Below are 25,651 nucleotides of genomic sequence, written 5' to 3' on the forward strand. Positions count from 1 at the left end.
GTGTGTGTATGTGTGTGTGCGTGTTGTGTGCGGGGTGACCAGCTGGGCCGAGATTCGCCTGAGAAATTGCACAGTCGACCCTTCTTCGTCCCGCGTTTCGGCGCCGACACGCTGCATGCCGATCTGTCAGTGGCGCCGACATCATCGCCACACCTGCCTCGGTGAGTCCAGCTCTCCGCTGATTTTGTTGTTGTTTTCGTCGTCCAACCCTCCGATTGTGAGCACTGAAATTAATCCTCGTCCCCAGGGCGATTTTTTTCTCATTTGGCTTAACTTTGCTGGGCCGAACGAGTTTGGTTTTTTTGTTGTTGGTTTTTGAGTGGTAGAACGGGGTCGGCCCGGCTATTTTTAACCCTCGCAACATTTCGTCAAGGACCAAATTAACACATCGCATTTTCACACTCGCGAAATTACCCTGTTTACGGCGCACTTTGTGACAATTACGAGACTGGCACACAGAATTGTAAAAACGTGTGCTTTGGTTTGCCAAAAAATAATATTGTTTAAAAAATGAATCTTATTATTTTTTTTGCCCAGAAATTTATTTATTTTTATATCTTAATCTATTTTTTTCAAGAAATATTAAAAAAAAATTGGGCTATTTTTGTTTTTTATTTACGAAGTCTCGTATTCTGTGTGACAACAAAAACCTAACGGGTTAATTTAATTGAAATGTATTGTTAAAAAAATAAACAAAGCTTGACATGACCGCTTCATTTGACGTACCAATTAATTAGCAAAGAGTTTGATCACTTCTTTCTTTCGTTCTTTGTTCGGCTTGTATGAAAGAGTTGTTTCATCTGATCACAATAAGTCTTGGATTTTTTATCCCAATTTTCGAACGCCTCTCTCGATCTTCGCGGCGACCGCTCTTGTATAATTAGAACGGCATAAATCAGCTGCTGAAGTGGTTCTTTTTGTTGAAGAAGCGCGTCCCAAGTGTGCACCGCGAATGAAAGACCGCTCCACGATTGATGTATAATGCACGTTCGCACTTCTTTATCAACCAGGCACTCTGCTGATTAAATTTTAGCCATTTTAATTAATGGAACTGATTGCGCACGTTCACACCCGTGACTAAGTTATCAGTAGAAAATCAACAGCGGAAATTAAAGTCTATAAATAGTATTATGTTGTATATATGGCGTTTTACACAACTTATTTAAATAAATAATATTTATACATATAATTGTTGAATGATTTGTATCAAATTTTCCAAAATCATTTAAAAAAAATCTTATGAAATATTAAGACGATGAAAAATGCAAAATAAAGTTAATATATTTTGGTGTTTACCAGTGTTTACGGTGTACAAGTATGGAATAATCTTTTGCGGAGAAAATTGACTTTGAATATAATTATTATATTTGAAAATTATTTTATTTCTAGTAAGGATGAAATTTTAATAAATTATTTTAAACTTTCTAAAAGCAGCTTGTAAATACCTAAATCAAACAAAAATAATCTCCGTAGAACAATTCTCGTAAAGTCGTATAAATTTGCTGAATTACTTTTCAAAAATAATTCACCTATCAAAATTGCAGAGTGTACCAAAATTTTCCAGGAAATCCCCCTTGTTAAAAAATTCATTTGAAATTTTCTCCACGCTTCCGGTATATTTTGAGCGGTGAATAAAAGTAAAGTCCAACGATGGCGGTCGGTGTCAGTCAGCTTGAGGAAGAAAAATCCATCGGACGTTTTCAGCGCCGCGGTTGGAATTTTGGCAGAGAGACTCAGCGCGCGGCGATGCGTGAGTGCTCCCAAGACGAATGGTCTCTTCGAAATAGAGACTTGCTTTGCCGACGAAAATACTGAAAAAGCGGCTGGACAGGACAACGTGCAGCACAAAACAAAATTATTCACGTCGCGCTGCATTCGCGGCGGCGGCAAATGCGAAATGAATAAATCAAAGCATTTGACCGGCGCCGCGACAGAAAGATTTGTGCGCCCGGGAATTAAAAATTATTATTGTAGCCAGAGAAAGAGAGAACTTACCACGGGTTTCTGCTCCAAATCCTTACATTCGAGCCTGAACAAATTTGAGAGGCGGTGAAAATTCTAGTTGTTACTACTTGTGCTCAAATTTTTAGTTAAAATTTATTCCAATGAATTTAAATTAAATTTTTTAACTAAAATAGCTTAATGAATTTGATTTGAATTAATTTCTTTCTTAGAAAAGTAATTCTAATTCCTGCCAAAACTGGCCAAAACAATATGAAAAAAAAGTTTCTGTATTTTTTTCTACTACTTTTCAGAGATTCGAATTTCATAAATTTTAGTGAATATATTATTTATTTTGTTCAACACGGTAAACAAATATAATTTTATTTAAATACAATCAATACAAATGTGTATAAATTTGAACATAATAATTAAAAAATTATCCTTTAAAAATTGGATATCGACAGATCAACAACAGGTTTCATTGGCTTTTTTTTAGTTTCACATTTTGTTTTTCAAATTTATTACTACAACTGATTAAAAAATTAATCAGTGATAAAATATATATTTACAATTATTGCAAAAATATTATTTTAATCCAAATACATTAAATGTAATTTTAATCAAGATTTTTTGTATACAAAAGAAATAAAAATATTAATATTAAATGAATAAACGATGATTTCTGTATTTTCTCAAGTAAGACTAATTAATGAAAGGAAGTGCCGATATTTTTGGCCGCGTCGTAAACTGCGAAAAATGTGCCCCCGAGTGGCGGAGGTGATTACGAAAATACCTCTCTCATTGCGCTGGCGGATTTTCTCTCGGATGGCGCGTGAGAGGAATGCTGGAAATAATTTTGGCGTGGGGTTTGCGAAAATGATTTTGCCAGATGGCGTGACGTGGGTGCGATACTTAGCAAGTTAGTCAGTTGTTTGTGCATATTACGTGTGTAGGACACGACGACTTCAAACTGCCCCCAAACACTTACACGCCACAATGTCGGTCGCGGCAACACAAATTTCCATCTGTCAAACACGCCCAAATTAATCTCGCTGCCTATACCGCCTTGTTTTCTAAACTCAACAAGGGAACTTGACAAATTGAACTATTTACTCTACAAATTTAAAAATTATATCATTAATAGCAAATTTATTATCACAAATCTTGATGAAGCTAAATCATTTTTTCTTTAAATGTGCAAATTTTTTACGTGGTTATCCAAATTAACTATTTTTTATTCACTAAATCAAAAAATCTCAACAGCAATAAATCATTAAATTTTATTATTTTCATACATTTCGCAGAGAAAATGTTTTATTTTAATTAGACAATTGAAATTAAAATTTTATGTTGTATCAATTCAATTTTGCTGCAAAAAAAATGTTTTAAAAAATCTCCCCTTTTTACTGAAAAAAATTAAAACATTTTGTACTGGAATAGATTTTCGCCTCCATGCAATCTACTGACGTAGGCAACCGGCTGGACACTTAAGCTGGCCAAATTGCATAGTGCGTTCGTTTGCAGGCGCACAGACGAATGAGGCCACGACGTGAGCGTTTTTTTCACCACCCGCCGCATAAACAAGATATTATTCAAGAGATTTATTTGCGAGCAAGTTTGTGTCTCGCGCGCCGCTGAAGAATTAATTAATTGGAGTCGTTTATTTGCGGCCGGCGCAAAGATGGCTTGCGCGCGCTAATGAGAAACATGTGCAATGTGGCCGCTCTAATATGGGTTCTAATTGCTCAAAACTCGTTGGGAAATTTGTAAATTACAAAAATTGCTTCACATCTGGACACATTTTGAACTAAAATTAATTTTGAATAATTATTTACACTTACAAAAATACCATTATTAATATTCAAACAAATAATTAATCAATTTATTATGACTGTGCGAAATATTTAGAAATTTACATCAATGAAAATCATAAATTCTTTCAAAACAATTAAATTTTTGTTTTTAGGAACAAATTTTAGAAACATTAAAATTTATTTATCTTTTTTTAACAGATGTAATTTTTTGTAAACCTTTTTTAATATGAAATTTTGTTCCTTGATTATTTTATGCTTGAATTAATATTTATTATTAATATTCAATTTTTAGGGTAATGATTGTTGATTGTTAACCTGAACGGGAGGATGATGTAATTAGAGCGGTGCACTTGCTTCATGTAGAGTACCGAGTTCGCCCGTTCGCAATTAGTCACTCCAACTATTTTCACTGGGCCATTGTTCCCAGAAACTCACCCAGCCGAGCGAGACCTCCCATCGCACTCGAACTAGGGCCCATCGTAAATTTCTCAGAATTAAGTATGACCATGTTTACTGCCGGTGCGCGAAACCCGATTGCCGTTTAATTGCGATAAAAAAATAAAACACGCGCTTGCCCCAACTGCGACCAAAATCCGAACCTTGCGAAATTGAGAGAGAATCGCAAAAGTAGCTCAAAAGCTGGCCTCGCAATATTGTTTATTTTTGGAGCTTTATTTCCTGAAAGTGGGTTTCCCCTGGCGAGACGGACGCGCTTCATTTAGCGAGCCAGTGGGTGACGAAAATATATATATTTTATTTTTATTTTATAACAATTAAAAATTTTAATTTAAACACTAGATGAATTTTTGGAAAAAATAAGTAATGATTAAACTTTTCCTTTGTAGGCTACCTTCAAATATTTAATACATATTGAAATTCCAACTAAGGAAATTTTTATTTTATTTTGCTCCGATAATCTTTCAATGAACTGTTTGCTATTCGTGCGAGCGCAATTCGTAAGTGGTCCAGAATTAGCCATTAGCCGTGCGCGGAGTGCTGATGGACATCCTTGTAGCTAATTAGCCAGCACTCGGCCAGCCGGCTGTCGGTCGGTTCGTCCCTCCGATCCGAGGCTTCATTAAACACTCCAATAATCTCTACTTGCCCGCTCTTTGCGTTTCCCTCGTTTATTTCTGCCGCGACGACTGATTGTGCCGACACGCTTTCGGGACGCGAACACCCACCCGACGGCTGGTGTGGAGCGATTAGAGTTTGTCCAGAAGTGCGCTCAAAATCCGGTTCGATCGGGGCCAAACCTAGCTCTAATGGTGGAAAGTTGTAAACATTCGCTTGCTCAATTTACTTTCTTAAAACTTTATAGGACGTTGAAAGAAGGAAATTAGTTGAAAATTGTGTTTATTAACGTATCACCGGGCATTCTCTGCCCAAACACGTCATCCATATTCAATATTATAAATTGATAACAAGAGAGAGAGAAAAATCAATCAAGAGACTTCAAAAAATATAAAGACAGAACATACAAAATTATTATTTAGAAAAATATAATACATTTTTTTTAAATATATTCGAAACTTTTAATCAGTTCATGAAAAATTGCCATAATTTCCTAAATAAATAAAAATAAGGATGAGACGAAGTCTTGATTGAAATTTGAAATTTAAAATTTTTATCTTTGGCTGAAATAAAGTTATTACAAGTGATTATCAGTAAAAGTAAAATGAAATGAGCGTTGTTTGGAAAATTTATTGATTTAAATTTAAAAAGAAAAACTGCTTTTAATAGAGAGTTTTCAATCTAACAAATACATTGACAGAAAGAAATCAAATTTAACTAAAACTACCAAAGTTAAGCAAAAATTAATTGTAAGATCTGATTGGTTAAAGAAAATCCCCACCACACTGCCATTGGCTGTTTCCGTAGATCTCGTTTACAGTGGTACCAACCATTACTTCTAATTAGGCTTCTTTCACCAGGACCAAGAAACCCACAAGGTTACAGACCCATTTAAAAAAATTTGGCAACCAATTGGCCCAAAAAATTCCAACTGCAACTTATCTGGCTCTTCGTTTCAATCGTTTTGCAGGTTTGCCAACCACATCTATTTCAGTGCTGTGTTGAAATCCGCTTTAATTGAGTTTTTATTTTGGTTTTAGCAATCTTTAAGACAGCCCCTAGTTAATAATTTGCTCCATAATTGTATCATCAGCAGGAGCAGCAGCACCGGTCTTCCAATTCGTCTAAAAGCGGGCCCTTTTCGCAATTAAAGCTCTCTCCTCGCCAAGCAAATGTGGCGCGGCTGACAGAAATAAGGAGCCATTTAGCGAAATTCCGCGACCGCCTGCGTCCTTCCTGCTTTGATTGGACGTGGCGACGCGGCGTTTCAAAACGCGCGGCATTCTTTAGTTTATTTTAAAGGCTTGGCCCTAAAATTTTGTGACCGCGATGAAATATCGGCGACTTTTACTGTTTTCTAAGCACTCTCGTCACTTCTTTTTAGTGAAATGGAAAAAAGAGAGAAACTTTGCTGGAATATATTTATATCTGTCTAATATAATGACACAGACCTACGCCACTTCTTCTTGAGGCGCAAAACACTCGCCAAACACACACACAGGGGCTGTGGTACGTCACTGGGCAGCAACATTCTCGCTTCAATTGGAAATCTGGCTGCACTAAAAATACCCGGCGGCTATTTTTAATTTTTGGCATCACTTTAAATTAAGCTCGCGGCGACTGAAACACACACTCCTCTCGCCAACGACCACTCTCTCGCGCAGCCAATCGCGAGCACCAGCATTTCCGATTAATAACCTGCGTCCACCCAGTCCAATCACCGCGGCCGAATTCCGGCAACAAGGAAATATTGGCCGCCCTGGCTGCAGATTCGGGTTGCGAAACGCGCCCGGCTATTTGTGAGAGAGACCGGCGCCGCCACCATTGATGGATGAATGGGTTGCGAAAGGTGCATTTCACACCAGCCGAGACTTATCACGCTCGCGGCAAAGCTGGAATGCGCCACTTGCGTAATCAGCCGCTCAAGTTCTCAACTGTAGAAGAGGTGAAAAGTGGATGGAAATGCAAAATTGAATTCCTAAATTAAGGACCGAGTGCTCAGTTATTTTGTATTTGATTTTTTTTTTTATATAATTTTTGAGGAAGTTGGCACTCGAGAAGACGCTCAAAAAAGTGGAGAAAAAGTATTTTTTTTCTTGTTGAACAATGGTTTTTTTGTTGAAAAAAAAAACCAACAACTCCACCAGTGTCAGTCACGGTCTGCGACCCTATTTCATGAGCAATTTGAAAATTGAAATATTTAAACTTACATGAAATTTATTTGAAGACGCAGACCCCGAATGAAACTGGTAGAGTCGTTTGCTTGAAAAAAATCAATGAGGAAAAAGCCTGATTCTTCACACAAAATTTTGGATCCAGACGCTAGTTTTCTATTTTTGAATTAAAACTTCCCTCAATTTTAAAAACCAAATTGTCATTTGTCAAGGTCTATTTTGGCGCGTTCAACGATTTTTGTTATTGGTCCATTTAAAAAAAATCCAGTTTTTCTTTAGAATGAAACGGAAATTTGTATATTCCAAAATTGATTTGTAGCGATTTCATACATTTGCTAACAGTAAGATGATTTACCGTGGCAATGGTTTTGATGATTTGCAAACTCTCTAATTAAAATAAAATATCTTCAACCTTGTTATTATTATTTGTTAAGTGACATTCACAAACAAAATTTCTTTCCATGAAATTTTGTTTACATTTCGTCGCGTTTATCATTTAGAAAAAATTCACGACAAAGATTTTAGCTTGTAACCAACAATTATTGCTAATTAAAAACAAAAAAATAAGTGAGATACCTTATTGATCATTGAAATTTAAACCATCTGAATCAATTGTCTAAATGCAAATCTCCAACAACCTTTGAAACTTCATTTCGCTCCAACTGTTGGTAGAAATTTGGCTGCGTTAATTATATAATTAGAATTTTGAGTTCTATTACGATCGCGTGACTAATTAAATCGTGTTCGGCGAGGGCGCCAATGAACCTTTGTTGAGGCTGGCAGTATTATTTGTGTAGTCGATTGGCCGGCGCTCGAGAGAGAAGTGCAGTGGAACAGGTGTTGGTCGGTCCGATTGCTCAATCTCGCATCACCCGCCGAGCTAGGTGGTCACAGAGTCAAGTGTTTGTATTGCTGCCGGCTATTAATAGTGGCACGAGGGGCGAATCGCAAAGGTCAAATCTCACTCTTTCTCTCCACGCCACTCAACCGTGGTCGGATAACGCGTGCGTGTGCCACTTGCAGTCCCTCTTTTAGATATGACCTATTCTATTTTCAAATCGATTTAAAATCACTTGCCGAATCGAGTAATTAGAAAGTGATTCGCTGAAGGGGGTGAAAAGAGGATTCGCAAAGCAGACTTTCCTTATGTCCCAGGTATGTTTATGTGACGCTGCGTGTTTTCGCTCGCACGGCTGAAATATTGAGGTGAAGATTGCACGATCTATTTTCAACACTTATTCTAGGATCGCGCGCACACCGCCAGAGCGAGATACAAGAAAGACTAACATCTCGACCAAATAAACACCCTCGGCGCGTGTTAGTACGTACCTATCACAAAACCACACCCGCCGAGTCTCAATCAGCCTGCGGAGTAAAATTTATCGGCGGATAATTGGAGTAAAAACAAACAGATTTAAAAATTTAAACCCATTTTACAAAATAAAAATCTAAACTTATTCGTTCAAAAACTGTATCAAAATTACTTAAAAATATATATTATGAAATACCATGAAAGTCTACTTTATCGCAATATCAAATTATGGAAAAGGTTTTGAAATGGAATAAATGACAATGATTCATAAATGTTGAGAAATCCTAAATTTTTAGTTTTAATTGTAAAATGTAATTTACTATTTTATTGCTATTATTATCAATTTTAAGAACATTTAAACCGGATAATTTTTTTGGAATATTATTAATTGAATATTTTACAGTTTTTTTTTTATATTAACAGCAATTTATGGATTTACAGAAAATTTTAAACGATTCCATTTTCTTCCACCAAACTCACAATTTAATTCAATTTTTAATTTAGCGTCTCCATTTATTCCGTGTTAATTCTTTTTATAATGGAATGATTTATAATTTTTAAATGCAAAAATGAGAAAGAGCATCAGTACAAATTTTAGTTGTATTAAAAAGGTGTAAAATATGCCCCCTGTATTTACCTCGTTTCTTAATCCATATTTTTTTTCAGAAATTAGGATTAATTTTTAATGAAAAGAAACTTTTTTAAATTGAAATAGCAAATCATACAATATATTCTAATCCATGTGCATGCTTAACTAAACACGAGCTTGGATTTTTTGTTTTCTTTCGTGCTTTAACTTCATTTCTTTTGCGTGGCAACGAACGCGGCCCCTTTTGTAACCCGAGGGTGGTGCCCTTTCTTTTGTGTCCAGGGAGCAGAAGTGAGGTGGAGGCGGGGGGCGATGGCGCGACCTGCAGGGTGCCGCCATGGCTGATGAGTGCCTTGAGAATTGCAGCACGATGCAGTTGTTCTACGAGCTGAAGCAGAAGTTTCCGTCGGCGCCAGACCCCGTGGTCTCCGAGTGCATCCGCCAGGTATGCGCCAACCAGGCCAGGTGTGCCCCTTAACAAACAGTCTGTGTGACGAAACCTAATTGTTTTTGCTTCTAATGGCGGAATGGAATACGTACAAACGAAAGGAGGAAACTCTCTGTCACGGGCCGCGAGACAGACGCAGATGTTTTCGTTGTTTGGATTATTTAAACGGTGCTATTTTTGATTCGGGAATGTTGCGAGCGGCGTAATTTGCAATTAAACGGATGTGATATCCACATTGCGTCATTGGTTTGCTAAAATTGCAAACTAAAAATGTTTTATTAAAAAATTGTTTATTTTATACAATAAATTCAGAAGAATGGTTTAGTTAAAATTACTATTTTAATTTTAAAAAACTTTTTTATTTAATTAAGAAGTTGTTTTTAAATCTTTATTCAAATTTGCCAAGTTTGTTTGATTAAGTTTATTTCAATTATTTTTATTAGTTTTTAAAAGATTGGTTTAAAAATTACTTTTTAAATTGAATTATAATTTTATTTAAGGTTGAAACACACATGCACATTAAAGTGGCATTTTTTTCTAAAATAAAACGGCTCAGGATAAAGCTTTAAATAAAATCTGAAGTTATTAAATAATATTAATTTTCTCCTGTATCCTAACTTTACAAAACTTTTCACCTCTCTTTTTGAAATCACTCGCAAATTTGACTCCGTTGTTCTGATTTGCCCAAGGGATAGTCTGGTGGATTTGCAAATTTCAAGTCGACTTCTCTGTCTTTAATTCCCGGCTGAGTTTTGGTAATCGGCATGCCCAGCACGCGGTTGCTGCTTTGTTATTTTCTTCCGTCGCTTTCGTTTCGCGAATCAGCCCGTTATTTACTGACACATGATTAGCTCTATATAAAACGCGCAAACGTAAAATTAGCCTCGGCCTGTGTGTGTATGTGTTGAGTGTGTGTGTGTTTGCTGTTTTAATAAATTCCGCTCCACCCTGCACGCCGCTCCGTAATAATAGACTATTTGCGCAAACATTTCTTGGTCAATTTGTCATCGGGCAAGAAAGTTAACTCTTTTTTTTTACTTCGAGCGCGACACGGTTTTCGCAAACTGTTGTGATTGAACATTAAATTAGTTAAGTGCCTCAATCAAGGCAGAGTGAGAGGAAAGACTTCTTTTTTATTTGCAAGCCTCGATTGTAAGCTCAGGCGTAAAGTTCCTCGTGCTTGTCAACGTTTTTCACCCACTAATCTGCATGCAAGACTCACTTGAGTCTTCGACCAACTTCAAAATCCAACAGATTTTTTCTTTTAATTTAGCTTTAAAATCAGTTTGAAGTTTAAATGCTGCTCTAATTTTGAAAAAGCATTGAAAATACCAACTGCCTTCAGTCATTTTTATTAAAAAAATCAAATTAAGTACTAAATAACTATTTCAATGATTGTTTCAAATTTTTAAATAAATTTTTTCATTGGTATTGAAATTCCAGGAAATTCTTGTGTTCTTATAAAACATTAATAGTCATTCTACCTAGGCGTCTCATGAAAAAACATTTAAAAACAAAATGCAATTTAAAGCATCAAACATTTTCTTTTCATATTAACGAGGAGAATAATTGGAATTTGAATAAAATTGGTGCAAATACAATGAAATTTCCTAACTATCTAATTTTTTATCTTCACAAAATAAACGTATAAAATTAATCTAAATTTAATGAAAAAAAAATATAATTTTAGGTTCTGAAAAAATTATATTAATAGAAAATGGATTTGATCCATACATCTCATGAGCTTCAATTGAAAAATAATTGATAATATATAATAAAATTTGAAATCTGAGGTTTTATTAAAATTAAATAAACTTTACAGGCAATTAATATTCAATTTTTGAGAGTAAAAATAATTGTTTTGAATGAAATCAAAATAATTAAAAAATTGCTGAGGACCACTTTCAGTTTTTCAAGTTTTGTGTTTTGTGAGTTTGACTATGTATTGAGTGAAATCTGCAAACATAACAACTTCCTGTGACTTTAACCGGATCTTCAGCATGGCATATTATTAAAAGCAAAGTGTGCTTTCGCGTCGGTGTTTGCGTTGAAATTAATGGCAGTGGTTGTTAATGGCAGAGCAACAACGACCCCGCCAAGTGCGAGGCCCTTCTGAGGGCGAGCTGCGCCAGTAAGGGGTTCGCGGCCGGCCGTCGGCGCGGCGACTCGGCGTCCGAGGATGTGTCCAGGCTGCGGACCAAGCTGCGCCCCACGTTCCTCCCCACCCGTCCCCTCTACTCGAGTCCCGAGCTTCGTTCTCCCTTCCAGGGGGGACCCCTGCAGGAGCCGCACCGCTTCAGTCGGCGGGCCTCCGACCAATCGCAGACCACGGCCTCCCCGGACGCGTCTCGATGCGAGTCGCGTGACCCCACGCCGCCCCCGCGGCCTCCGCTGCCCCCCAGCATGGTGCAGGACCCGCTCATGTGCGCCAGCTGCTTCCGACCTGATGACCTTTTCTATCAGGTAAGTTCCAATAATTTTCAAGTCAGTTGCTCTGCATCAAACCCAATAAACAAATCTTGAAACTAAAATCAACCTGTCAACATAGTATGAAATCTAAATATTCAATGATTTTTAAAATTAATTTCTTCAAAATTAATGGTATTATAAAATTTATTAATTGCTGCGTGAAAAAAAATAGCCTTTGAACAGCAGCAAAACTCAAAATATGTAGTAACATTTATATTTTCTAACAATAAGATGCATGTTCGTATAACGCTTAATGCAATCAATTTGTTTTTCTCTTGAATTATTATAAAGGAAATTGTAGAATAAATCGCATAGAATAATTATAAATTTTCACAGACTTTTGCCTGTTTTTATTTCATTTATGAAGTTTGAAAAAAAAATTGATATAACGTATCTGAACTTCAATTAGAATTACCGAATTAATGGAAGTGAAATGAAATAAATTGTGAAAGTGATTCAATAGAAATTGAAATCAAGGGATTGCTATTTTTGTAAAACTGATAATTATACAAACTACATATTTTAATTTATCTAATATTTTGCCGATTTTTCCATTGAAAGGTAACGAAAGAAATGAAAATTTTAAATTTTGCACTAGATTCAAATACATAATTTAAATTCAGAATAATTACTAGAAATGGTTATTTTCAATTACAAAAGAAGGAAAAGTTTAATTCACAAATCAAGGAAAATAATAACTTTGCAGATAAACTTTTTTATTGGAATTTAAATCCAATTTTAATGGGCGCTGCGAATAAAAAAAAACTCTAAATAGCATACACTTTGATTTTACTCAAATTTTCATCTTTTTTATTTATTTATTAAAAAAATTTTTTTTTAAATAACATGCCATCTGAAACACCCTGCGTCAGAAAAGGTTATATTTTCAATTTCAAACAAATTTCAAAGAATTTTTTCCAGCCATTTCCTTTCAAATTTTTTAAATTCCTCATAAAAATAATAACAAGAAAAAAATCTTTTTGTTATTATTTGATTTTTTTATCAAACTTTTCTAATTTTCGTCGCGTTTTTGCAGGACTATGAACACGAAGTGAGTGTGAACTGCAGTGCTCAGGGGGTGCTTGTGACCTCGTCGTGCAGCTCGCCGGTGGGCTCGCCCCTGTTCAACCCGCCGGTGCGGCACACCGCCTCCCTTCAGGTGCACCCCACGCCGCATTTCCTGGCGCGACCGGCGTCGCTGACCTCGGTATGCTCGTCGCCGACGGCCGAGCCGCGTTCCTACACGTCGGTCAACCTGACGTTGCGGCCGCCCTCGTCGGATCCGCAGCCCCCCATCGACATCCGCTCCACCTCCAAGCTGACCTACTCGACCTCGTCCTACAGCCCTCGGCAGGGCTTCCAGTCGCAGCTGCACATCCAGATCGGGCCCGGAGGCGGCTCGGTCGCGGCCATGCGCACCGCCAGTCAGCCGCCGATGTCCAGCCCCTCGCCGCCTCCGCCACCTTTGTGTCGACAAGTGTTGGTCCGCACCGTGTCCATGCCGGATGTGTGCTCGGACAGCAAGACGGTCGAACAGTTCAAACCGAATCTCAGCCTGCCTCTTGGTGAGCCTAAGAAAAAAATGCTAATTGCTGTGTTTCCTCACCACTAACATAAAACTACAAAACTAAATATATGTGTTTTTATTTTTCATAAATAAAAATTAATATTTTGATGATAAACTCGTAGGAAAAAGCTCAAGAATAAATTTTAAAGCCAAAAATAATTTTTAACCAACCTTGAAAGTAATTTTTTTTAATGTAATTGACAAGCTTGTTATTTTATGTTATTTGTTTATTTTTGTTTGGCGTGTTTGCATTCAATTATCAAAAGGAGTAGTTTTGTTTTGGTTTGTGTTGTCACTTTTGTACAAATTAAGGAGAAGTGGTTTTTTTTAAATATCATTTTCTAATGCTTTTATTTTTGAGCATCACTGTTTTTGCCAATTGTGGGGTAAAATTTAACATTTTTTTTTTAATCTTTATATTCATCGACGTTTTGGGAGTGTTGAAGTACTTGAAAAATATAAATTAGAAATGCATTTTGAGCCATTTTATAATTTTTATATTATTTGTAGCTGACCCACCGATCATGCAATCTAAATCCTCAAAATATGTTGCGATAAAATTAAAATTCGTTGATGACAAATTTTAGGTCAAGTTTAAACTAAATCTAGATCAAACTCTAACTAAATTTTTAATAACAATTAGAGCAAAACAAATGGAAAATGACTATAGTTCCAGCTTCAAACTTCAATTTTTCAGCATAATTTATTCATAATTTGTTTGTTTTGTTGAACAAGAAAATTTGTACATTGTAGAATAATGTGTCTTTGATATAAACATAAAAAAATTTAAATAATGATCTGTGAAAATTGAAGGCCAAAATTGCTTATTGGCATTATAATGAGCTAAAAAAAACTTTTCTTCAAAGAAAACCAAATTAAAATGACCAATTTTATTACTTAAATACTGAATATAAAAAAACTATTTTTGCTAGAAGCTACAATTGATTAATTTGATTGCATTTTACTCTTGTGTTTCAGTTAATTAAACTATAATATATCTAATTAAATTTTACTTCATTCACATATTTACCAAGGTTATTTAAAATTAAATTAAATTTTTTAAATAGCTTCTTTTTACCCAGATATTGGTTAAAAGCAAATTAAATTTCTTCCTAGCTGTGGAAATTTTGATTCCCTTTACTTTCAATTACGCTGGTTTATTTTGAGATTTGAACTTTTAACATTTCTCCAACACTTCCCACGCTTCACCAAGAAATTATGTTAAATAAAATTCTGTGCTCGGTCCTTCGTACACGTGTCCAGTGTGGTACCGGCTGCCAATGTGGGTGTTTTATTAACTTTTTTCGTTTAATTTATTCAGCTCTGCGCGAGCTTATTAGCCGGCGACGAAAGAGAAGACGGAATTGAATTTATTAGAAAAATGGCCCGTCCGAAAATATAGCGGGGCGGCGCGCGATTTGTGTTGGTGGTCGGCCAAATGCGTTCTGACGAGGCTCGCGAATATCTCTCTCGGCAATGCCCAACACACACACCCTCTCGTTGCGTCAATTGTGACGCGCGCGCGCCTCCAAAGAACATAACGGCCGCTCCTTTTGAGAGCGTGTCTGTCCGTTGGGCAACGCTCTGTCCAGCAGCGAGGCTTTTAACGTTTTGCAAACAAACGGTCTTGTGCACTAAAAATCTTTAATGTTTTGCCGAAGCTGCTTTTTGCGCTGCGCTCTTCGCATTCTTTCATTCAGCGAACGAAATTTTCTTGTAGCTCGCCGCGAGAATAAAAATATCAGAGCACTTTGTTCTTACAAAAGTAAAAGAGAGACACGCTTTCGCGGTCTGATCTATTACGTACCGCTTTTTGAGTTATGTGTTTTGACGTGTTTTTGAGTGGGTTTAAAATCAGAGAGTGGCGGCTGAGAGTTCTTTCAGTATGCTCGGCGTGACGCTCAAATTCATTCAAACATCTCCGAAATTAAGCAATGAAATTGCTGGCATTAAACTTTCCGAAACTTTGAATACAAAAATAACAAGATACTTTAACACTATTCAGCTTCACTTTAAATTATTTTTGTAGAAAACTTGTGAATGAAACGCTTTTTATATTCTGTGAAAATTAATCTGAAGAGGAAAAATGCTAATGAGTTCAATTCATTTATGAATAGGCATTTTTTTCTTTACTTTATATTAAATAAATTGCCTTTATCCAGTTTATCCAGTTTATCCACTCTTCAATTTCAATGAAAAGCGTCTGCTGATGATTTATTTTTGATTTTGAATATTTTATCAAAATAATTCCTCTGCCAATGTATTGTCTGCAATTTTTCCCAAAAATTTACAAATTAAGAAATTAATTGGCTCTCTCAATATCAATTCGTATTTTTTTTTTCATTTTACAAACAATCGGCTAACTTAACAAATAAATTGGAAGCATAATGAGGCCTCAAAGGTTAGGTAAAGTAAGATATTTTGGTCGATTTTATATGCTCGTCTTTGGTGGTCTGGGAAGGGGATTGGGGGCGAAAAGAAATGTTTCTTTTTTACTTTAAAATACATGATCTTTAATAGTTCAACTTTGTAAAAAGCGTCTATTTTTATAATGTCATATGTTCGCCAAAACGAACTAAATACTCTCCACTCTCGACCCCTTAAAAATTTGGAAGAATTTGTTTTAAAATAAATCAATCAAAATTTACAATTCAACGAAGAATCGTGAAATTATCCAGCTAGTTTATTGGTGAAGTTCGTTATTTGAATATTGGTGCTTTCCACTTTGCTTGTGAAACCAAATGCTCTAGTTTGAAATGTCATTCTCAGCAAAAAAAAAAAAAAAAATCAATCGCACCTCGCTAAAGTTTCCCCCGCACCAGCCGAAATCATTCGCCGAGACATTCGGTGCCAACCCTTTGGGAACAAGCAATTTTTAGCTTGTTCGCGCTAACTAAGGCGCTTCGGAGAAAGGAAGGTCAACTAGGGGACAAAACACTCTAGCCAGCCTGACGCTTCTCGCGCCCGTCTCACAGATTAATTGATCGAGATAGGCTCGATTGTGGTTTGGGCGAGAAATGCTCCATATATTTCGGCCGCGCAGAGATGGTTTGATGATAATAATAAGCAAATGGACTCGCGCCTCTCGCCAGTTAAATTGCGCTTGGCCGCCAAAAACAACCGAAATATTTTAAAGACGCTGCCGCCCTCTCTCTCTTTCCCGCGATGTAAATAAATAAAACGCGTGTGTGTATACGTGCGTCGGACGGCGTGATCCAGATTCTCTCAGCCGCCCTTATATTTATTCACATCTCATGCACCATCAGAGCGGCCCTCGAATCTTTCTCTGTCCCACGGCTAATCGCCGTTGCCACAGCGCCAGACGCTAATGCTCCAACCGTAACAATGTTTCCCCATCCGCGAAACTCCTTTGGCTTATACTTTTGTGTTACGAAACCCCTTCGAGACGAGAGCAAAATAAATTCTGCCAAAAACTTTGTTGTCTTGTGTAAATAGTGCGGAAAAGAGCAAAGATGAAGTTTTGAAAAAGAATACGATTTTTCTTAGCTTGCAGATTTGTATAATTAGTTTTCAGTCATTTAATGGCTTTCTTACTTTTCTACCTTTGCTGTTAATTATTTATTATTCATCGTTAAAAAATTTCACTCTATTTATATGGCATGACGATTCTGGAAAAAATCCCATATTTTCAAAAGTAATATTATTTATATTTTTGCTTCAAATATAAATAATATGACTGGATGAAATACTGGATTTTTTTTCTAAAATTTGCACCTATTTATTTCTGCCGTGAAATCTGTTGTAAAATATATGAAGAAAAATTTTTGTGTCAAAAAAAATGTTGATTTTTTTAATAAATATCATTTTGTATAAGTTATTCCTGATCTAGTAGGGGGATTTTAATTGAATTTTACTTTTCTGGAAAGATAATTTTATGCTAGAATTGTTATTTTAAAAAAAAAAGAGGGTAAAACAAATTACTTTTACTGAAGTTTGGGATTTTTTTATATTAAGAATGTGATCTTTTCAATCAATATTTAGATAAAGATGGTTAATTACTACGTTTTATGTGCTTCTATAAAGTAATTATGTTATTTCGGTGCCCAACAAATTTTTTCCCATTCAAGCTACACCTAGTTTTTAGCTGTGCCAGTTTTAGTCAATTAATAAATCCAAAAATAATAATGTTCTTCATTAAAAAAATCGTCTCGTCCGGTTTAAAACGAGCAGACAGAATTCAACCTATAAAAATTCGCAAGTACACTCGCACCTGACGCTTGGATGAAACCCCCTCGCTAAATTAAGCGCCTCTCACGGCGATAAATTCTGACATTAAAAATGGTTGCACGCGTAATTTTGGCGAGCGCGTCGCGGGCGAAAGTTGCGCGCTTAAATATTTCGGACAGGTGTGCATGTGGCGAACGCACATTTAACATTTTATGCACGCCCACGCCGCAGACGCCGCCGTGGACACGTAGAGACACACATGGGATAGGAGAAGGCCGTCTATTTCCGACACTCAATCGTCTGTATTGTTTTTGGACGCGCACCTTATTTAATTTAATTGCCTCCTTTGATGTTTCACGATCACTTCATTAAATGATCAAATTGATGGTGCCACCAAATATGTGCACGAATTGTACTTGAAAGTCAAGATGAAAAGATTAGATTGACAATAGAATATTCGAACACGAAACATTTCGGAAGAATGAATTAAAAATTAAAATTAAATTAAAAAGCTTAAACTTGACAATAAAATGTGCACAAAGTATTTCCGAGGAATGAATTAAAAATTGTCAAAATTGCATAATACTTTTGAAATTATATTATTAAAATTAAAAATTTATTAATTAATTTGAATCTAAATAACCACATTTGCTAAATTTCAATGAATTGGTAAAATTTAGCCAAAATAATCATGTTTCTCATGATTTTTCTCCCAACCAATTTTTTCACATTTCATTGTACTGACTTGTTTGGAGAAAAATAAATTGAATTGAATTTGAATGAAGCAAAAACTTGAATGCATGCAAATTTTATTGAAATTAGTCCCTAAAGATTTCACATTATTTTCCTTTTCACACCGTAAGATTTTTTTTAACACATGAATTTTCCATCAAAATAATAATTAATTATTTTTTCTACCACAAATAGAAACTGAATTGTAGTTCATTTGTTAAAAAAAATGGTATGTATGTAAATTCAAGATTCAAAAATTAAAACTTTTAATAAATTTTTGTGCTGCTTTATTTCTCTGATGGGATTAAAAATTCTTAATGAAACCCATTTAATTGAGTTGTCATTCATTGCCTTGTTAATAATGTTTGTTTTAATAAATTTAATAATATCTAATTTTTCGTCAATAATGATTTATAAATTCTTTTGTTTTCACTATAACAAGTTAATCGCACAATGCTGTTCATTAATTCATAATTTTAATTAAGTTTAAATCTTCATTGAGCACTTTCAACTATTTTGTTGAAGTTTTACATGGATAAATAACAAAACCTCTACGGATTTTTTTAACAACTTCAAAGTCTGGTGCGCTTATTTAGTTGTTTAGGCGGAAGTTTGTTGGTGGTCGATTATAGATCCACCCAAATTTAGTGGCGCGCGGCCTTCCGCGCGCAGCCAGCTATTTCAATATTGGTGCGGCTAATGGGAATGGGTCCGGCGTTGTTAGTTCTTTCGCCGAGCAAACAACGTCTGGTTTTCCCTGGCCATTGTCTGCCGCGTGCCGCCTCTTGCCTCCTTCTTAATTTCCCGATGGCCGCCCAATTTGCGCTTATTTTGAAAGAAATTCCGCACGCACGCAAGCGTTCGCCATTTATTTGCTCGTTCGCGCTCTCCAAATAACTGCAAACTAAGATCCGAACTTGTTTGACGTCACCAGCAAAACAAAAATAAAGAAAGAGCTGCCGATTGTGCTTGTCCTCGACGCTCTCTCATCTTTGGCTGCGAAAACAATAAGAGGCTCACCGCCCAAGCACCGAAACACAATTGCTTTGTTTACTCTGTGCTGAGGACTTTTTGAAAAGGGGCCGGGATGACAACCAGATGATCTAACTTAAAAGAAAGTAGGGGGTTTCTACATTTTTTTTAATCGCGATAAAGTCAGATTTTTTACACCTTTTTTGTAAACCGATTAATTTTCTTTTAACTATGATCCCATCCTCTTATATTTTAAATTAAAATAAAGCGGCTCTAAATATTTACAGGGAAAATTGAAATTAATTAAACAATAAAAAATGTGGGTCAGAACTCCACAAATATATTGGAAAGAGCGTTTGGATGCGATTCAGAAATTAAGTGTCGTGCAAGTTGCCTAACTACAAAAACTGCAGGCGCGCTGACAAATTAAAAATAAATTATCTATGGAGCTTGATTTTTAATTTTTATATTTATCCATGTGTTTCTAAATTCTGTTTATTTTATGAGTAATAGAATATTTTTGTGGGATAATGTTTGTACCAAATTATAAGTATCTGAGCAAATTTCTGTCTCATTTTCATAATTTCGGATGAATTTTTTAAACTTGTGATTAAGAAGTTAAATTTCGTTAAAATAGGCATACAAATATAAAAATTATGTGAATTAAACTGCATTTTACTTGAAACTCTCAGCCAAGTACTAATTTCTCCACACAAAGACCATTCTTCGTTCTTGATTTCTTAAATTCTGTGCGTCAATTCGGGTTTAGATGTGAAGTAACTGAGGAAGTCGGTTCGACTGGTTGAGAGCCGGCCTTGGCTTTTTGCTTGTGTGCATTGTGCCCGTGCCAATTTTACGAGTGCAGATTTAGAAAAGCAAACAGACCCATGAGGATCTGCTCAATGTGTGTCCGACTTCTGCTACTTACTTATTATTTTTAACGGTGCAGCGCCGTTTCCAAGAAATTAACTATTAGCCGCGATGCAGCCGGTGGTGCGGTGCTCGCTTGCCAACGGCCGAGGGAAATGCAGCCAAATTAAATAACATTTGATTTATCTCGACGCTTGGCATGTTGTTCAAACTGACTTTTAAATTGTGCTGCACTCTTATAAGAGGTCTTGACCGAACGCTTAATTCTAAATTTTATTTCCAATTTATGAGTCCATTTAAGAAATTTATCGTCGGTGTTGCAGCTCTGAGGAGCCAAATGGAGCGGAAAGCTCGGCTCGAGGCCGAACTGCAAACTGAGAAGAAAAAGTTGGAGCAGCTCAAACGGGATGTCCACGCCATGGAGAAAGACTTGGAGCTCAGACGCTCGTCTCGGAGAGGAATGCTGCATTCCTCAGCCACCGCCACGGTAAATATTTTTCATCAAATTAATGTAGCCATGTAAAAAAAGATATACGAGATTCTAAAGACAAATCAAAACGTCAATATTGCATACCAATAACCTTCAAATATACGTCGGTGTAAAAATTTTGCTGACAAAATTGTTGTTATTCGGACAACTGTGATTGCTTTAGGCAATTTATTGTACAATTTAAGGTCTTTTCAGTTCATTTTCTTTCACTTTCAGACTTTCTTTGAATTTTAAAAATTCATTTGAAAGAGTTGTTTTGTCTGAGCACATTTAAGTCAAATAGGAGAAGATCTAAATCTAGGATGTTTAAGATCTGTTTGTCAGATTTTTCAACGAGCCGTGGTCTCCGAGGAAAAGAAACTGCGTGGTCGGTTGCCCCCGCATTATTTATCGATTGAACTCAACAGTTTGAATCAAGAGCCAACTCTCGGCGGAAGAAAAATGCGCCACGGGATTCTGAAAATACCAGCCTGCGAAAAATAGAATTGTTTTAAAACTCGCAGGTTGTAAATAAGCGCAGTGTCTCCCTCGCCCAGTGAATCTATGGCCGAGCCTTTCTTCAGGCTAATTTGATTCTTCTGAAAAATCTAGAAAATTCGTTCAAGTCTTTTAAATTTTTGAATACATAGATCAGAAAACGAATCTCACAGGAAGCCGCAGACTCTGAAGCTATTTTACCTTGGCGACTTTGAACCACTTCAATTTGGCGCCCAGCTTAAAATACCCTTCCCTAAATATACTGCGTACGTCGATGTGTACGGCGTCTTGAGCGCTACTTTTAACTTGGTACTTGCTCCGTATACCTGCCTAAATTAATTGACAATGAGACACCCACTTAGAAACGGGAGAGATTCGCCAAAAATCTTAATCTGCGCTTGAACAGGTCAGACCAAATTGGCTAAAGTCCTGGATCGCGATTTATTATAAAAGGTTATAACAATCCCTTAAAAAATCGGACAACTTTCAGAAAATCAAAATAAATTTCATATTTTTATAGATATTATTAACTGTTCTAACGTTTAATAGAAATTTACTTGTGATCAAAATAGGTGATGTTATTTGCATCAATGTTTTACAACCTTACAGACCAATGCAAAAATAACTTCATTTTTTTATTTCTGGTAAACAGTAATTTAATATTTAATAACCGTTTTAATCTTTGCATAATTATATTGATCTTTAATTTTTATTTATTATTTATTTATCTATTCTCCATTCATGGTACATACAACGCAAAAAAAGTACACTGTACAAAGGATTCAATCGGTTTAATCTATTTTTATTTTTAATTAAATTTTAAACATCTAGTTCATTTAATATAACAGTTATTATCAAGTTTGTTAGTAAAATCCGATTCCTATTTAAAATTTGGCGGTGTCAACGACCAGTTGAAGATTTGGAGATTTGGCTGAATATACATCTCCCCTGCAGTTCTATTTCAGACTATAAAAAACCTCAAGCTGCTTTTCAACAAGCGATTTATCTCTTTCTGAGAATGGCATTTTGAAGTAGTAGTTGGATTTCAACAGTTTGTCTCTGGTCCGGGCTATTATTGTTACACGCGTGATTTAACCTCACTCCGATCAGATCTGCGCCTCTCGACTTGGCCAAAAGCACCCTATTCTCAGAAAAAGCGCGGCGGTTTGTTTTTTACCGGCACCACGCGCGCGTTGAAAGTCCCGCGGGGCTATCGGCACGCAAATCGCACGCAAAAAAGAAAGCAGCTCCTATTTCTCGTGGGCGATTATTTGTGGCCCATCATTGTCACAATATTTTCTACTTCAGTGCCAAATTCGCACTAGCATTCCACAGCTGAAGCAAAATAAAAAGTAAAAACAGACACCAACAAGAGCTAGGTCCTTGCCCTCGTCGGAGCAATTTTTTAAAATTATCCGAATTTCTCACTTTCATTTCAGACACTTCGAATTCAAGAGCTGAGGGTTGAAGTGTACCGACTGCAAGAGGAGTGCAACAGAATGGCTCAAGAAGTTGATCTGCATAATACCACTGGTATTCAAATTGATTAATTCAATAGTTAAAAATTTCAATTATAATTTTTAGTACCGCTGGGTGAGACTGATGAAGAATTTTACCAAAATATAAGCCCAGAGCGCAGAACTACCATCATTACGACAGAAAATCAACAATACCATAGTAAGACAATTTTATTTTTTTAGTTTTGCATTCAAATTGAATTTAACCCCACTGTGATACCGAGTTTTGAGTAAAATTTTGATTATAGTTTAGGATAGTAAATTATAAAATAAAAAATATTGTAAAATTAAATTTTTTGATCTTGATTTTATTTAAAAAAGGTTAAATTGGGTTAAATAACAAAAAATGGAACAGGTTTACTTTCCAATTATCGCCCCGAATTTTGATGTCCACATTTAAATTTTTTCCTTCATTTAGTACTAATGAAACTTTGCTAGGTTCTTGGCGAATGAGGGGTGAAGCGAGAGGAGCGGCGCCATCCTCTGACGGGCCCGAGGAAGAAGACGAGGACGGACCGCACTGGACTTGCTCGGTGTGCACATTCCGGAACCACCCCGCTCTGAGGAAGTGCGAGCAGTGCGAGATGCCACGCATCTCTCTAGGTACCGGTCCCAGACCGCTGCCTCCGTGTCCCCCAGGCTGCTACTGCCACCCCCACCGCATGCCGCCTCCGCCGCCAACCACGCCAGGGCCGTCTCCAGAACCTGCGCCGGCCTCTTCTCCCACACCCTCCCCATAATTTAAATTAACCAACTGCCTAGTTTGCTCAAGACTGCATATTGTGTGTTACTAACCGTGTGTCGAGCATCCAGATTTTAAAAAGTATTAAAGTATCTCTCCCGAAAGACTCATGTATGGCCAACTAATTCTTGAACTGCCTGTTCTTACCAGAGGTGAGATTATTTAGCTGTTTAATTCTTTAAACTGTAAAGATTATTATTGTTTTTAGTAATATTATAAACTTTTTGTTGCATACAATTAATTAAGTGCATGATTTGTTTGATTTTACTGTGTTTTTAATATTATATAATTCTACAGTGTGTGTTCAAACTTTTTATCCAAACTTTTCACCTTGTAATTAAAATTGAGGTGGGGTTAATATTTCTGCCGTTGTGTTTTTAGATGTAACTGAGTCTGAAACGCAAGACATTCATATCAGAGTCACTCACAGTAACTTCCCGTCACGACGTGAGTAACTAAAATCCATATTGCATCTGTCTCTTTCATTATTATTTTTATATCAATTCAGCCTAAATTTAACATACATCTGAATAAAATGTACACAAATTTAGTTCCCAAACCAATAATTTATCTTTAAAAATATTTGAATTATTTAGCGATTTTCCCCCCAACTCATGTTGTATTTTTTTCAGGAGTTGTTCATAGTTGGGTCGTATGACGCCGGGATTTTTAAATCGTGAACCCTCTTTCAAAGGTATTTTTAAGGGGTTATTATTATTATTATTTATTTATTTATTTTTTTTTTTTATCAAATTACTGAAGTTTCTTAAATTTAGTTGAGCCTGCAAATCAAGCAAGGAGATGGCTGCAAACTTTAAAATTTTGGAGGAGTTTCTGCTGCTTACTCTTTCCTCTCAGAAAACATCACGACATGAGCTGTGATCCCTGAATTCAGTACTGACTCAAGCAATTGTGTTTGTTGATGTGCGTGCAAATTACGAATGCCTCAAATGTTCGACTTCTGAGAATTTATTCTAGATAGCAAAGCGCGTAAACGGTGGATGCCAAAACCAGTGACTGTGTTTGCCAAGCTCCATATTTTTGCCAGGTGTAACTTTATTCAAAACCGGTCATTCTTTTTAAATCTCTCACATGGCTGACGTTGTGCGAACAAAGGTGCGGCGATTTTTTGTTGCAAAAACACTCTTAACCAAATCTCCTGAAATTTCAAAGAACCTCTATTTTCCGAAAAAAATTTTATGCTCCAAACGTTGCAACACAAATTCATATGCCCAGGAAGAAAATATTAATACAAGAAATAATATGTTTGTTCCGTCTCAATATTTTTGATGCTGAAGTGTAACTATTAGTGTATAATTACAAGCAAACAGGTACAAATAATTATGTCGAGAAGTGGTACATGCAATAAAAATTATCTGATTGATTAATTATTCAAGTAGACTGGCAGGCAGCAAGCATAACTGGGGCTTAAAAGTGACTGCGGCTATTTTTATTCAAATATATACACTTTTGAGAAGAATGCAGAGACGAAATGTTCGTTTGCTATTTTATGTATAATTGAGGAAAAACAAAATTTTTTACAATTTCGTATATATTTTGTTCTCATCGTGGAAATTGGATAAGAGCATATCTTATTATAATGTTGCACTCATACAATTTCCATGCTGCCAGAGCAAATTATTTTATCATTTTGATTTGAAATTGTTTTGAATGATTTGCACAAAATTGAATAAACATGCTGTTATGCTATTAATATTTATGTATCCATGGATATTCACTATGTAATTTATATGCACATGCAAGCATCACATTGACTCATATATAAGGTCACTTTGTGTGGTTTATTTATTACTGTGACGTGCGTCAAATTTGTGTAAGAATTTTAAATATTTAATAATGCAGTTACAATGATTGCTCCACGCCCACGAAATAATTTCTCAGGTGCTGGACTTTTAATTTGCTCTGTGATTCCTTTTAGCATCTTATTTGTTGAAAATAAAGTGAAATTTGTGGAAAGTAAAAAATACTTAAGTTTTGAGCATTTTATTTTATTAAATCGCTACGAAGAAGATCTTCGAATTGTTAATTATTCATAAATAGTACGTAACAATTTTATTTGAAATAGAAACATTTTAATCAAACAGGATGATTTTTTTATATTTTGTATTGCTTTTTTATGTAAAAAAAAACAAACAAAAAAATAAAGACTGAATTTAATAGTACCTAAATAATAAAGCAGGTTAATTTGGTAATTATATTAATGTGAATAAAATAACCCAGAGAGAATTTTGAACATTAATAATAATAATAT

The 25,651-nt window shown here is 35.8% G+C and overlaps 1 protein-coding gene across 5 annotated transcripts; it reads left to right on the forward strand.

Annotated features, from left to right (window-relative positions):
• LOC132197422 (TGF-beta-activated kinase 1 and MAP3K7-binding protein 2-like) lies at positions 1–25,390 on the forward strand. Of its 5 annotated transcripts, none has more exons than XM_059620707.1 (11): positions 1–161; positions 9,190–9,352; positions 11,435–11,818; positions 12,861–13,389; positions 20,477–20,640; positions 22,560–22,653; positions 22,705–22,797; positions 23,076–23,240; positions 23,761–23,826; positions 24,012–24,073; positions 24,142–25,390. In XM_059620707.1, the coding sequence occupies exons 2-10, from the start codon at positions 9,245–9,247 to the stop codon at positions 24,035–24,037; spliced, it is 1,629 nt and encodes a 542-aa protein (XP_059476690.1). In that variant the 5' UTR covers positions 1–161; positions 9,190–9,244; the 3' UTR covers positions 24,038–24,073; positions 24,142–25,390. The 5 variants fall into 5 exon arrangements, with proteins under 5 accessions (XP_059476690.1, XP_059476689.1, XP_059476692.1 ...); XM_059620706.1 differs by having other exon boundaries at positions 24,156–25,389; XM_059620709.1 differs by lacking the exon at positions 23,761–23,826.
• The last annotated feature ends 261 nt before the right edge of the window (positions 25,391–25,651 follow it).

The sequence above is a fragment of the Neocloeon triangulifer genome, unplaced genomic scaffold, assembly GCF_031216515.1.
Source record: "Neocloeon triangulifer isolate White Clay Creek 2 clone unplaced genomic scaffold, ASM3121651v1 ptg000012l, whole genome shotgun sequence".
Classification (NCBI taxonomy): Eukaryota; Metazoa; Arthropoda; class Insecta; order Ephemeroptera; family Baetidae; genus Neocloeon; species Neocloeon triangulifer.

Coding starts and splice junctions, on each gene's coding strand:
- LOC132197422 (XM_059620707.1), top strand. CDS start 9,245: ATGGCTGATGAGTGCCTTGAGAATTGCAGCACGATGCAGTTGTTCTAC. Junction 20,641..22,559: donor ATTCCTCAGCCACCGCCACG/GTAAATATTTTT, acceptor CTTTCATTTCAG/ACACTTCGAATTCAAGAGCT. Junction 22,654..22,704: donor TGATCTGCATAATACCACTG/GTATTCAAATTG, acceptor TATAATTTTTAG/TACCGCTGGGTGAGACTGAT.